Consider the following 12,500-nt stretch of genomic DNA (forward strand, 5'->3'; position numbering starts at 1 on the left):
CATGTTGTGCTGTTGTAGTTATCTTAATTGTCATCATGTCCACTGCATCTCAGTCGAGGTACTCTCTGGTTTTCTTCAGATGCCAGGTGTCGAAATGGTGTGAATACGGTAACAACAAAGATAGGGACAACAGTTCCGACTATGTGAAGTAGAATATTAGAAATATCAGAAAATCATATTTTCAAGTTCTAAAATAGAATTTTATTTCAGTACCTTTAAATAAAATTATCTTCAATTAAAATATTTTCTTCCAATATAAATATTTGTTCAATCAAATAAAAAATAATTAAAATCATTAATATAAAATTAAAAAAAACAATAATTCTTCAAAATTATTACAAAAAAACAATGATTAACCTTTATACTTCCTTTCCTGAACGCAAATATTTGGAGTGTTACCATTAATTTTTATGTTACCATTAATTTTATGCTACAAAGTGGAATTTTAATACTTTTAAATATAATTACCATCAATTGCATCATTTTTAATTGAATTAATATAGTTTTGAAATAAAAAAGTAATTAAATGTTTTAATAGAAATTAAAAAGAAATGATTTTAACAAAAAAGAAATTATTATAACAAACATCTGAAGAGTTATCATTATATTTTCGTTTTAAAATAGAATTTTAATTCAATATTTTGAAATAAAATTATCTTAAATGAAAATATTTTTCAAATCAAATTATTTATTCAATTAAACATTTTTTTCAATTAATTTTGGAAAAAATATTAATAAAAATCTTTTTATACGAAAAAAAATAATTCTTCAAAATTAAAAAAAAATTAATTTCCTGAAAACAAATACTTGAAGTGTTACCATTATTGTGTTTTTTTTTTGTTGTTGTTTTTTTTCAGTTTCTGTTCATTAGAAAGAAATTCCTTTGGTCTTTGTCAACTAAATATGGTCCATTTATTATTCTTGTGTTGTACTATCAGCAATTTCAATTTCAACGTTGTCATGTTGTTTAATAACCTGAAAATACATGAAAAGTAATTTTTATAAATTTGAAAATAATATTAAGCATTTATTGGAAACTAGTATAGGGGTGGGTGACCGGTCATAAAATACACTTAAATATGATATTTTAATTTGCCCCTTTAAGAAATTCATTTCTTATCGTTGAGCACTTTCAGTTAAATTAAAGTCGGTCAATTTAGCTCTTATGCATAGATCATCGTATAACGATTAGGTCACTGTCTGACTGGCGTAAAGAACATTTAAAATTAAAATGTTTAAATTCAATAATGGTAGCCGAATGGATACGGTCTTTGCTAATCGAGCCAGAGATGTCTCTTGTTGCCGAGTTCGAATCGTTCGACTGGTGTTAATCGTGACACCCTGCACTGAAGATTCCCAATAGGATGAAACACTAGTGTCTGTAGGTATTTAATTATTATAGTAAAAAAATAATTATATATATATATATATATATATATATATATATATATATATATATATATATATATATATATATATATATATATATATGAATAGATATGTGTATATATAGATGTGTGCACGTATGTATGTGCACAATATAAATATGTATGCAAGGTTTTAAATTTAATTTTATTTTCTCAATTTTTCATTCTGTCTTTGGTTATTAATAAGATGAATTTCTGGAGATATTAGGTTTTACTAAAGAAATTAAAAATAAAATGACTTATTTCCCATTTAAAAAGTTTAAAATCATAGCCAGGGTTTATTTCGTTGCTGACACGTCTAGATGGACGCTGACATGGATCCCATATCCGATCTGTCTAAAGTTTTTTCCTGGGTCACTGCTCCCGAGACCTTCACGTTACTATTTTTCTTGCTGCGTATTTCTAAAAGTTGTCCCTCTTTTTTTTATCCCTCTCCTGACATAATTTCTCCATTCCTTCCTCGCAACTTGCTTTCTCTCGCTACTCCATCCATTTTTATCAACTCTATTATATTCTTCCCCTGTTTCTCCTCCCATTTTCTTTTCTTTTCCCCTTTTATCTAATAAATTCAAAAACCTGTTGGAAATTTCTCATTTTCTAAATCAGATGCTAAACTGACTAGCTCTTCTCATTTGAAAAGACCGATAATGATATTGGGTTAAGTTTTTGTTTTCTTTTAACTCTTATGTATGGTCTGTTTCACTTGAGATTTCCTACAGAAATTGCTTTGTCTTTTCAAATTAATATTCTCCTTCTCTCTCTCTCTCTCTCTCTCTCTCTCTCTCTCTCTCTCTCTCTCTTTTTTTCCTCTCTCTCTTTCTCTCTCTCTTTCTCTCTCTCTCTCAATATATATATATATATATATATATATATATATATATATATATATATATATATATATATATATTTCCCCAATACCTCTGGCCTTGATGGAGGAAAGACAAAAACTTGCTGCTTTGGTTTCAAATGATCTGAAATAACAGCAAGGGGAGACTTGATTCCAAATATTTCTCATATGTTATATCTCCCTTCTTTTGGAAATAGGTACGATTATGAATATCTTCAGTCTCAAATAATCTTTATAAACTGTGAAATTTATGTTATGTATGAAAACGAAAGAGGGGGAAGTACGATTCCATGTGGTCAAGCTGTAGTAGCGGGGAGGTATTGATATTATTTTAATTGGTGGTTGTTCATTGGTATAAGTTTTCGCTTTGATCTGAAGTAATATTATACTCTCATGATCGTTACTTCAATATCTTAGATTTTTATGGTTGTTTTTTTGGTGGCGACTTCATTATGATCCATTTTATTGATAAGCTCTATTTATTTGTTTATTTTATTCCTCTCTTTTTTATTCGTTCATTTGTTTCTCGTTTTCAAATTGTTTATTTATAAGATACTAGCTGTACCCTGCCACGCGTTGCAGTGGCTCAATTTGGTATAATGGAAAAATTTAATAAAAAGAGAAAATGCATGTTTCTTATATTAGTACAGCAATCCACTGCAAAAAGTGAAAAAGAAGGCGAAAATGAAAAAAAAAATGGTACTCTTGCAGAATTTGATCTGGATCCTCGGGAGTTTCTGTCAATCATTCATGGTTTGGACTTGACCAACAATCAGTGGATGAAGCCGAACGTAGCAAAAATGTTGAAACGCTAAATGTTTTTTTTTTTGTTGTTGTTTTACAAAAATGTGAGTTAGTAATTAATATTTGGTTGATGGTGGGAGGAAGGGGAGTTACTATACACAGATTCGAAAAAGTTGTCCAAAAACAAATAAATGAAAGCAAAGGTAAGCTAAGTTACGTTTCTACCTAATTGGATAATTGTTTAGTGTTTTTATGTAATGTAAAATGTTTAATTGGCTCAATAAACAGAAATGGTCGCGGACTCTGTTGAATACGTTTGGGAAAGTAAGTTGAAAACTAAAAACTATACAAAACAATGTCTGAAACTCACCGAATATATGTTACCATGACATAGGCTGGCATAATCGGTGGGTTTCTGACAGTATTTTGTATAGTTTTTTAGTTTTAACTCACTTTCTCTAACTTAAAGTAATCAACAGTGTCCACCACCATTTGTAGCTTTCAAATACCCCGATAAACACTGTTTTTCGAGCCGACTAAACGTTACAGTAAATGAAAAGGGTTTGTATTACTAAACACAGATACAAAGAAGTTGTCGAAAAATAAATATATAACAAATAAATGTTATCAAAGGCAAGAAAAGTAAATGTTCTTCCTAACTGGATAAGATTTTAGTGTTTTTATGTAATGTATAATCGGTTTAAAAAACATTCAATGTTTATCGGTATATCTGAAAAATACAAATGGTGGCAGACTGTATCAAACACGTTAAGTTTGGGGAAATTTTGGGAAAATGAGTTTAAACTAAAAAACTATACAAAATACTGTTAGGAACTCACTCAATATATGTTACCATGACGTAGGCTGGCATATAATCGGTGGTTTTAAACTTTTGCTCGATACAGGTGATGACTTTTAAAAGTCCCTTTTAGTGATTACCTGGTTTGAGGATATTTGTACAACTAAACGGCAAATCTGCTTCAAAAAATCCGGTATTATTTTACTTTAAGGCCCGTTTCACGTTCATATATAACGAAATATTTTATTGTAGATTTCGGTGTGCTAAAAACGAATCTGCAAACCGTTTCCGTAGCAAAAAGAAAGTTTTCATGATATTCATGAAATTACTTTTTCGAAAAGTGTGTGATCACTTTTCAATGTAAATTTAACTTAGAATGAGCAACCACTTTCTGGACACCTGAGAGAGGGGCATTTTTCTGTGTTTCTTGGCTAAAAAGTTTTTTGTTTGATTTCTTTTGCATGGTAATAACCCCTGAACTCTGGGACTATTTTCCATTTCACAGCCGTAGCCTTCGTTTACGCTATGCGTGAGCATAAACGAAAGCTGTTTAGCTAATAAACATTGGAAAAAATCCCCCCTCTCTCAGGTGGCTAGAAAGTGGGTGCTCATTTTAAGTTAAATTTACATGGAAAAGTGATCGCCACTTTTTCGAAAAAGTAATTTCTTCATATCATAAAAACTATTTTTTTGCGACGGAAACGGTTTGCAGATTCGATTTTAGCACACCAAAATCTACAAAAAAGATTTTGTTATTTACAAACGTGAGACGCACGCCCCTTAATTGAAAATTATATCAAAGATCCGGGGGAAAATAGTTTTCAATAAAAACAGCAAATGAATTCGATAGAAAAAAAAATGGATGCTATTTTTTTTTTCTTTTTTCTGTGTGTTTCTTGGCTAAAAAGATTTTGTTTGATTTCTTTTGCATGGTATTAACCCCTGAACTCTGGGACTATTTTCCATTTCACAGACGTAGCCTTTGTTTATGCTATGCGTGAGCATAAACAAAAACTGTTAAATATGCATTCGCGTACCAAACTGCCTTGTCAAAAAACCTTTAAGCCAATAAACACGAAAATGAATGCCCCTTCCTCAGGTGGCCAGGAAGTGGGTACTCATTTTAAGTTAAATTTACATGGAAAAGTTATCACCCATTTTTCGTAAAAAAAAAAATTTCTTCAGATCATGAAAACTATTTTGGTGCTCCTTGGGCGTTGAGTTCCATGGCGACCCACAGAATTATTTAATGGTTGTTCCCTTAGTACCCCCCCAGTCAAGGCTAACGCATGCGCACCTAACATTTTTTATTTATTTACTTACGTGGTGGAGTTTCTACACTGATAGGTTTTTTGAAATTTTTTCACTAGATTATTATTGATTGACTAACCAGATTATGAAAAAAAATTGAAAAAAAAAAATCATTTCAACATTTGAAAGGGGTACTCACTTTTTAGTTACCACGTTCTGGTAAATCGGTCACTCATTTTTTTTTTTTTCTAAATACGGAAGTGTCTTCGGGAGATATAAAATGGTCGCATGTTGACGAAGCAATGTATCGGGAGGCGTACGGGATGAAAAATTATTGGTAAATTTTTAGATTAGGTCCACCTCCTCAATGTTCTTTTAAATGACGACTTGAAATGGTTTTCGACTATGCTGAATACGAAAATCGCGTTGAAATTTTGCAGAAATAAGTAGTTATCAAGATATAAAAAGTTGTATTATGCATTGTAATCTTTGGCGGCCATCTTTTTTACGTACGTGTATTTGTTTATGGTGCGTGTGCACGTAAAAAGATGGCCGCCGAAGAATATAATGCATAATACAACTATTTATTTCCGCAAAATTTCAATGCAATTTGCGTGTTCAGCATACTCGGAAACCTATAAATGTCGTCATTGAAAGGAAAATTGTGGAGGTGGACCTAATCTAAAAAAATGCGAAATTATTAAACATTTCTCCAGCATGTTAGTGAAATTTATAATACTTTAAAAAAAATTTTTAAAAAAACAAAAGTTTTGAAAAAAAACCCAAAAAAAACACCTTTCATAAAAACAATTTAAAAAAAACAAAAACACCCACAAACTGACTTTTAACTAAATAAGTAAAAAAAAAAAAAATTTTTAAACTCGAAACTTTATTTTCATAAAAACAAGTCATGTTCAATCTATTTTTTTTTCTTTGAGAAACAAATATATTTCTGACTTACAAATGCGGTAGAGGCTCATATTATTTTTACTTTCTATGGTTTTGATTTTTTTTTTTTTTTTTTTTTTTTACACAGTGATCACCACTTATCAAGGCCCGGAAGCCACTCAGGGATAAGGGTTATTGCAAGTACATCACGTTAGTGAGGAGATTTTATGAAGTGTTTAATTAGGGGGGCGGTTCATTAGGAATTTGTTAACATTAGACTTGAAGACATCCAAGTTGTAGTCCGGAGGGAAGCAGGCAGACGGAACAGAGTTCCACAGGCGTGCAGTTCTAAGAAAGAAGCTTTGCTCATGAAATCCGCGTTTTGATTTAGGCACAGATATAGAGTGGGGGAAATTTTTCACAGTGGATTCAGCTAGACGGGTGATTTTCGTGAAAGTTTGGCGAGGGGGGACCAGGGATTGGAGTTCAGACGAGCACCTGCCATGAAAATAACGATAAAACAAGGATAGGCTCGCAACGTCTCTTCTGTGGGAGAGGGGTTGCAGGGTAGAGAAAAGGGCATCCTCCACTAAACCACAAAGTCTATTTTGTACTCTGTCAAGGCATGATAGGCTGTTTTTGGCAGCTCCTATACCGCGTTTTTATTGCTTACAAAATGGGAGACTGATTTATCAGAACGTTGTAACTAAAAAGTGAGCACCACTTTCAAATATCGAAATAATGATTTCCTTTTAATTTTTTTTAATAATCTGTTTAATTAGTGTCCAATCAATAATAATCCAGTGAAAGAAAATTCCAAAAACCTATAAGTATAGAAATTAAGCATGTTAACTCTTTTCATAAATAATTTTTTAAAAAAAGTAACTAAACCATTTATTGATAATTTGTCACGTGTACAAACATTTATTTATTCACGTAGGCTTAACTCTTTTCATGAATAAGAAAAGTTTTACTCTTTAAGAATAATAAAAGGAAAAAGTTACTGAACATTTATAAAAGGAAAAAATAATTTCTCACATACTTACTTCTTTTCATGAAGGCCAGAGGAATAGTTGGCCGAAAAGTTGTGAAACAACAACTAATAAAGATGAGAATAATAGTCCGCAATAAATAAAAATGGTGCTAATGCAGAGAGCGATCCGCACTATTTTTTAAATCATATTCCCACGTTTAATTAAAGTTTTACGATATGTTTTTTTTTATTCAATTGTAAGGTTAAAGTACAGAATAGGTACAAAACATTCTCCCCTCTCCATGTTAAGAATGACTTTTTAAATGATAAGATTATTTCAGCACGGATCACTCTCTGCATGAGTATCATAAAAATTAATACAAATAATACTTATCTCAATAAGTGAAAGGCTAATTTCTACCGGAAATAAAATGGCGATAATCTCGCAGTTACGAAAAATATTTTTTATTTAATTTAATATTTTTATAATTCGCAATGTTAAATTATTTTAATAACATGCAAACATTCCTTGACTTTAAAAATAGAATTTCTGAAAATTTCAATTAAATTGGTAACGTAGAAATATGGTTTTATTCACTTTTAACGAACCAGAATTACATTTTTATATATATAGATATGTTCATATAGTTAAATTAACAGCCAGTGAACAGATATACAAGCTTATTATTTAAATAAAAGTGGTATACTGGGAGTTATATTTTCCACTCTATTGCGGTGTCTGAAGTAATTACAGCAGCAGTTTTCATATCTATATATAAACTTAATTTCAATAGTCGTTATTTTTTTCATTTGAGTTGTTTTCTTTTCCTCAATACTAGAGTATAAAGATATTTTATAGGCTTCTATGCTTCGTTACAGAGATACGTTTTCCAGACCATGTAGATGCAAACAGGTACATAATAGTATATATATATATATATATATATATATATATATATATATATATATATATATATATATATATATATATATATAATTAAAGTAAGATTCTGAATAGTTACATGCTATCATAGAATATCTGAGTCTGTTTGAAGAGTAAAAGATAAACTTACTTGCATCTCAGCTTTTTGCCTGCGATAATCCGCTCCAATAAAACCTGAAAAAAAAATAAACGAGATATGGAAAAACATGTCAATTACTATCTAAATGTTTTAAGGCTACAATATATATATATATATATATACATATATATATATATATACATATATATATATATATATATATATATATATATATATATATATATATATATATACATATATATATATATTAGGTTGATAAGATCGTTGTTGTGGAATTTTTAATTTTGATTTCAAATGATGTATTTTCAAATAAGATTTCGTTATAATACTTTTACTTTGTATATCATTTTAAAGAGAGTGTTTTTTTTTTTGCACTATCTAATCGTTTAAATTACAATCGTTTTAAAACAATTATGTCTTCTTTTCAGAATGTTGAATACAAGATGGAAAACGTAAATTCGCACAATTTTAATATTTTAATTCAAGCTAGGTAGAAAAGTTGCTTAATTAGCTCACGATATCAACGAAGCTTTTGGCCCAGGAACCAGCACTTAACCCACAGCACAATAGTGATCTACGGAATTTTGTGGCAGCAAAAGAATCTTAAAAATGATGAACATAGTGGTCGGCCATCAGATGGTGACAATGATCAATCAAGAGTCTTAGTTGAAGACAGTCCATGTACAACTGTTCAACAATTTGCTTCTGAATTTCACCTAACGTATACGACGATTTCCAACTACTTGAGAAAGATTGGAAAGATGAAAAAACTTGATGAATGGGTGATGCACGAATTAAACGATAACCAAAAGAAACGCCGTTATGAAGTGTCATTTTCCCTTCTTTTACGCAACAAGAACGACTCGTTTCTTGAACGAGTTATAACTTGCAATGAAAAGTGGGATCTTTATGACAAACGGCAACACCCAGCTCAGATGCTGATGAGGTGCTATGACACTTCTTGAAGCCAAAGTTGCACCAAAAGGAGGTCATGCTGACTGGTTGATGGTCTGCGACTGGTTTCATCCATTACAGTTTTTGAATGCAGGCAAACCATTATGTCAGTAAAGTACTGTCCACAAATGACAAATGGATGAAATGCATCAGAAACTTCAACAACAACACCCAGCATTAGTCAACAGAAAAGGCTCAATTCTCCTCCACCACAATGCCCGATCACACATTGCTAAACTGACTCTGCAGATGTTCAATGAATTGGGCTACGAAACTCTGTCTAATACGCCATACTCTCCAGACCTCTCACCTACAAACTGACACTTTTTCAAGCATCTCAACAACTTTGTGTATGAGAAATGCTTCAAAACCTGATATCAAAAACACCTTTAGCAACTTCATCACCACCAGAACACAAAAGTTTTACATTACTGACATAAATACATAGTGCTTATTTCGATCACTAAATTTTCATTTGAGCCAATATATGTTCATCTGAATTTAAAATTTAAAAACTGCAAGAACTTTCTTCTCAACCTAATATATATACATATATGTATACACATACATATGATTGCAACGTCTTGTCATACGAGTGCCACTCCCTTACTCACTGAAAGTCCATGCATCAGAAGATGACTTTCCAGTCCTGACTTGCAACCCTCAAGCAATCACGACGCTGAAGACGGTCATTGAAAGGGAAAAAAATAACAGCAACAGAACCCGTATCATTGTGCGCTTTTATGTGATTAAAAAGAACTGCTTTGGACAACACACCTCATAGATCCAAAGATCTCCATGATTGGACGGCAAAGTTTGGCGTTTCATACACGCTTTCTTGTGTTTCACTTGGTCTATCTTGGCTGCTTCAAAGTGTTCTGCACCCCTGTATATCTGCTTGCGATCATATGCTAGGGACTCCTAACTGCCAACAGAAATATGAAAGCTAACCAGACTCTCCTTGATACTATCATGAAAACGTTTTTTGGGCTTTTGTTGAGGTCTTTTGCCAAGAAAGAGCTCACAAGGAGTCGATAGTCATCAAGCCAGACAAGATTACCTGCCCAATGCATCTGGTTCTTAATAACAATGGTATACATACATATACATAAATATGTACACACAAATAGATATACATATGTATATACATATATGTACATAGGCATATATATACATACGTACATATATACATATATATGTGTGTGTGTGTGTGTGTGTGTGTGTGTGTGTGTGTGTGTGTGTGTGTGTGTGTGTGTGTGTGTGTAATCGTTGTATAGATTGATTTCCTAAATGTAAATCCAATGAAACATGCATGATTATTAAAGAGTGTTTAATGGAGGACAGAGCTGTTATATAGTCTGTTTATTATACAAATATTATTGGTTACATATGTGCATACATGTTTCAGTGGAATCTCAATTCAAAGGGACTACCTCATCAGACCAAAAAGGGGACGTTAATGAAACGAGAATCAAAGTTACATTCGCTTTTTATCAAATATATTTGAGTGTGGTTTATATTTTGAAAAAAGTGGGGGTGTATACTTTGTGAATGTGGACAGTAGAAGTTTTGGAGGAAGGTGTGGTGAATAAAGGGAATATGGGTGAGAGGGTAGAAGGAAGAGGAGAGAAGTAAGATCCCCGTGATCAAGCTGTCGCTGTGGGGAGGTATTGGTTTCATTTTAACTTGGCAGTTGTTTATTGGCCCAAGTTTTTGCTTTGATCTGAAGTAATATTATATCCTCATCGTTTTTGCTTTCCTATATAAGTCTTTATGGCTAGTTTTTCTTTTCTGCTGGAAACTTCCTTATACATCTATTTTATTGTAAGCTCTATTTGTTTATTTATATATTCCATTCCTCGCCTTTTATCTGTTCATTTGCTTCTCGTTTTTAATCATTTATTTATTTCAAAATATACGTCCACATGGTCCAATTAACAGTCAGTGAGCCAATATACAGGCTTGTTTATATGATTTAAATAAAGGTTGTATACTGGGAACTATATTTTCCACTCTAGCGTGGTGTCCGAAGTAATTACACAGCTAAAGGTTTTCATATCTATATATAAACTTAATTTCGATGGTTGTCATTCTTTCATTTGGGTTGATTATCTTTTTTTCAATACTTGAATATAGATATATTTTATGAATTTATAGACTTTGTTATAGAGATAGGTTTTCCATGTAATAGACACCTCACTCTTGGTACACTACTGGGAGTTAGTCGAAGTGAACAAAACACTTTTAGTCGAATGGAAAATACTTAGTAACCTATCTGGCCAGGCTCAATGCTGCTTAACTTCGGTGATCTGGCGAGAACCTGTGTGTCAACATGATTGTGCCATATATATATATATATATATATATATATATATATATATATATATATATATATATATATATATGATTAGTTTTTTTTGGAAAAAGAATTCCAGCAGAGTGCTCAATTAAAAGGAAAATCCAAATTTTAAGAGCGTATTTATATTTTTTATATTTTTATATTTTGTGTACAGAAAGTTGTTAGTTGAGATAGATCATTGGTACCGTCGGTTTCAAGCCCGATATTAAGGCCCGTTTAAGGTATCCTTATCAAGCTCTCTTCGAATATTGGCTGAAGAGAGCTTGACGAGGATACCTTAAACGGGCCTTAATATCGGGCTTGAAACCGACGGTACCAATGATCTGTCTCAACTAACAACTTTCTGTACACAAAATATATATATATATATAACTCAACAAATTTCAGTAGAGCTTACATAAAAGACAATAGGAGTGGAAAATGAATTTACAAATATTATATATTGAAAATTATACAATAAGTCTTATTTTAAGTCTCTCTCTCTCTCTCTTTCTCTTTCTCTCTCTCTCTCTCTCTCTCTCTCTCTATATATATATATATATATATATATATATATATATATATATATGAAAATTTGCTATCCTGTACTTTAAAGAACCCCAACATCTATTAAACTGTAGAAGAGAAATAGCAAATAACTGTGTTAACAAGATAAAATTTACTCTAGGATAGTGATACAAAATAGTTTTAAAACTAACAAAAACAATAGAAAATAAACAAATAAATAAATTAAATAAACATGAATATACATAAACGATCACACATATATGTATGTATGTATATATATGTATATATATGTGCATATATGTATGTACACATATATATATTTATATATAAACTAACAATAAAAAAAAACACTAACCTAGTTTTAAAACAGATCCTTTGTCCGATAAAATGCATGCCCATTGGCTGATAGGAAGGGCGTGGTGGATACTAGAAAATTGATTGGCTAACTAAAATCTGAATAGAAGAGGAGCATATAAAAACGATAAACAACCACAGAATTCGCACATAAGCCTGAGGAGTCCTAGAGTGGATGAAACGCGGAATATTCAGTGTAACTTAATCGCCATATATATTTTATAAATTATTAATTACTAAATTACTATATATATATACTAGTAAAAGTACCCGTCGTTGACTGGGTTCAAAAACAACCTACAGAAAATGGACTCTGATTTATGGAAAGTATGATAGGTTATGAAAAGGAAGGGT

At 31.3% G+C, this 12,500-nt stretch overlaps 1 protein-coding gene across 1 annotated transcript in view; it reads right to left on the reverse strand.

Annotated features, from left to right (window-relative positions):
• Nucleotides 1–779: 779 nt before the first annotated feature.
• LOC145303538 (choline/ethanolamine transporter flvcr2a-like) overlaps nucleotides 780–12,500 on the reverse strand; it is a 254,786-nt gene continuing 243,065 nt past the window's right edge. Inside the window, exons 10-11 of the mRNA XM_080145005.1 lie at nucleotides 8,003–8,046; nucleotides 780–975 (exon numbers count right to left, since the gene is read on the reverse strand). Coding sequence (XP_080001131.1) covers nucleotides 916–975; nucleotides 8,003–8,046 — 104 coding nt within the window. The 3' untranslated portion in view covers nucleotides 780–915. The remainder of the gene's footprint in view (nucleotides 976–8,002; nucleotides 8,047–12,500) is intronic.

This window comes from Euprymna scolopes, chromosome 19 (genome assembly GCF_053919585.1).
Source record: "Euprymna scolopes isolate OS-2025 chromosome 19, ASM5391958v1, whole genome shotgun sequence".
Lineage (NCBI taxonomy): Eukaryota > Metazoa > Mollusca > Cephalopoda > Sepiida > Sepiolidae > Euprymna > Euprymna scolopes.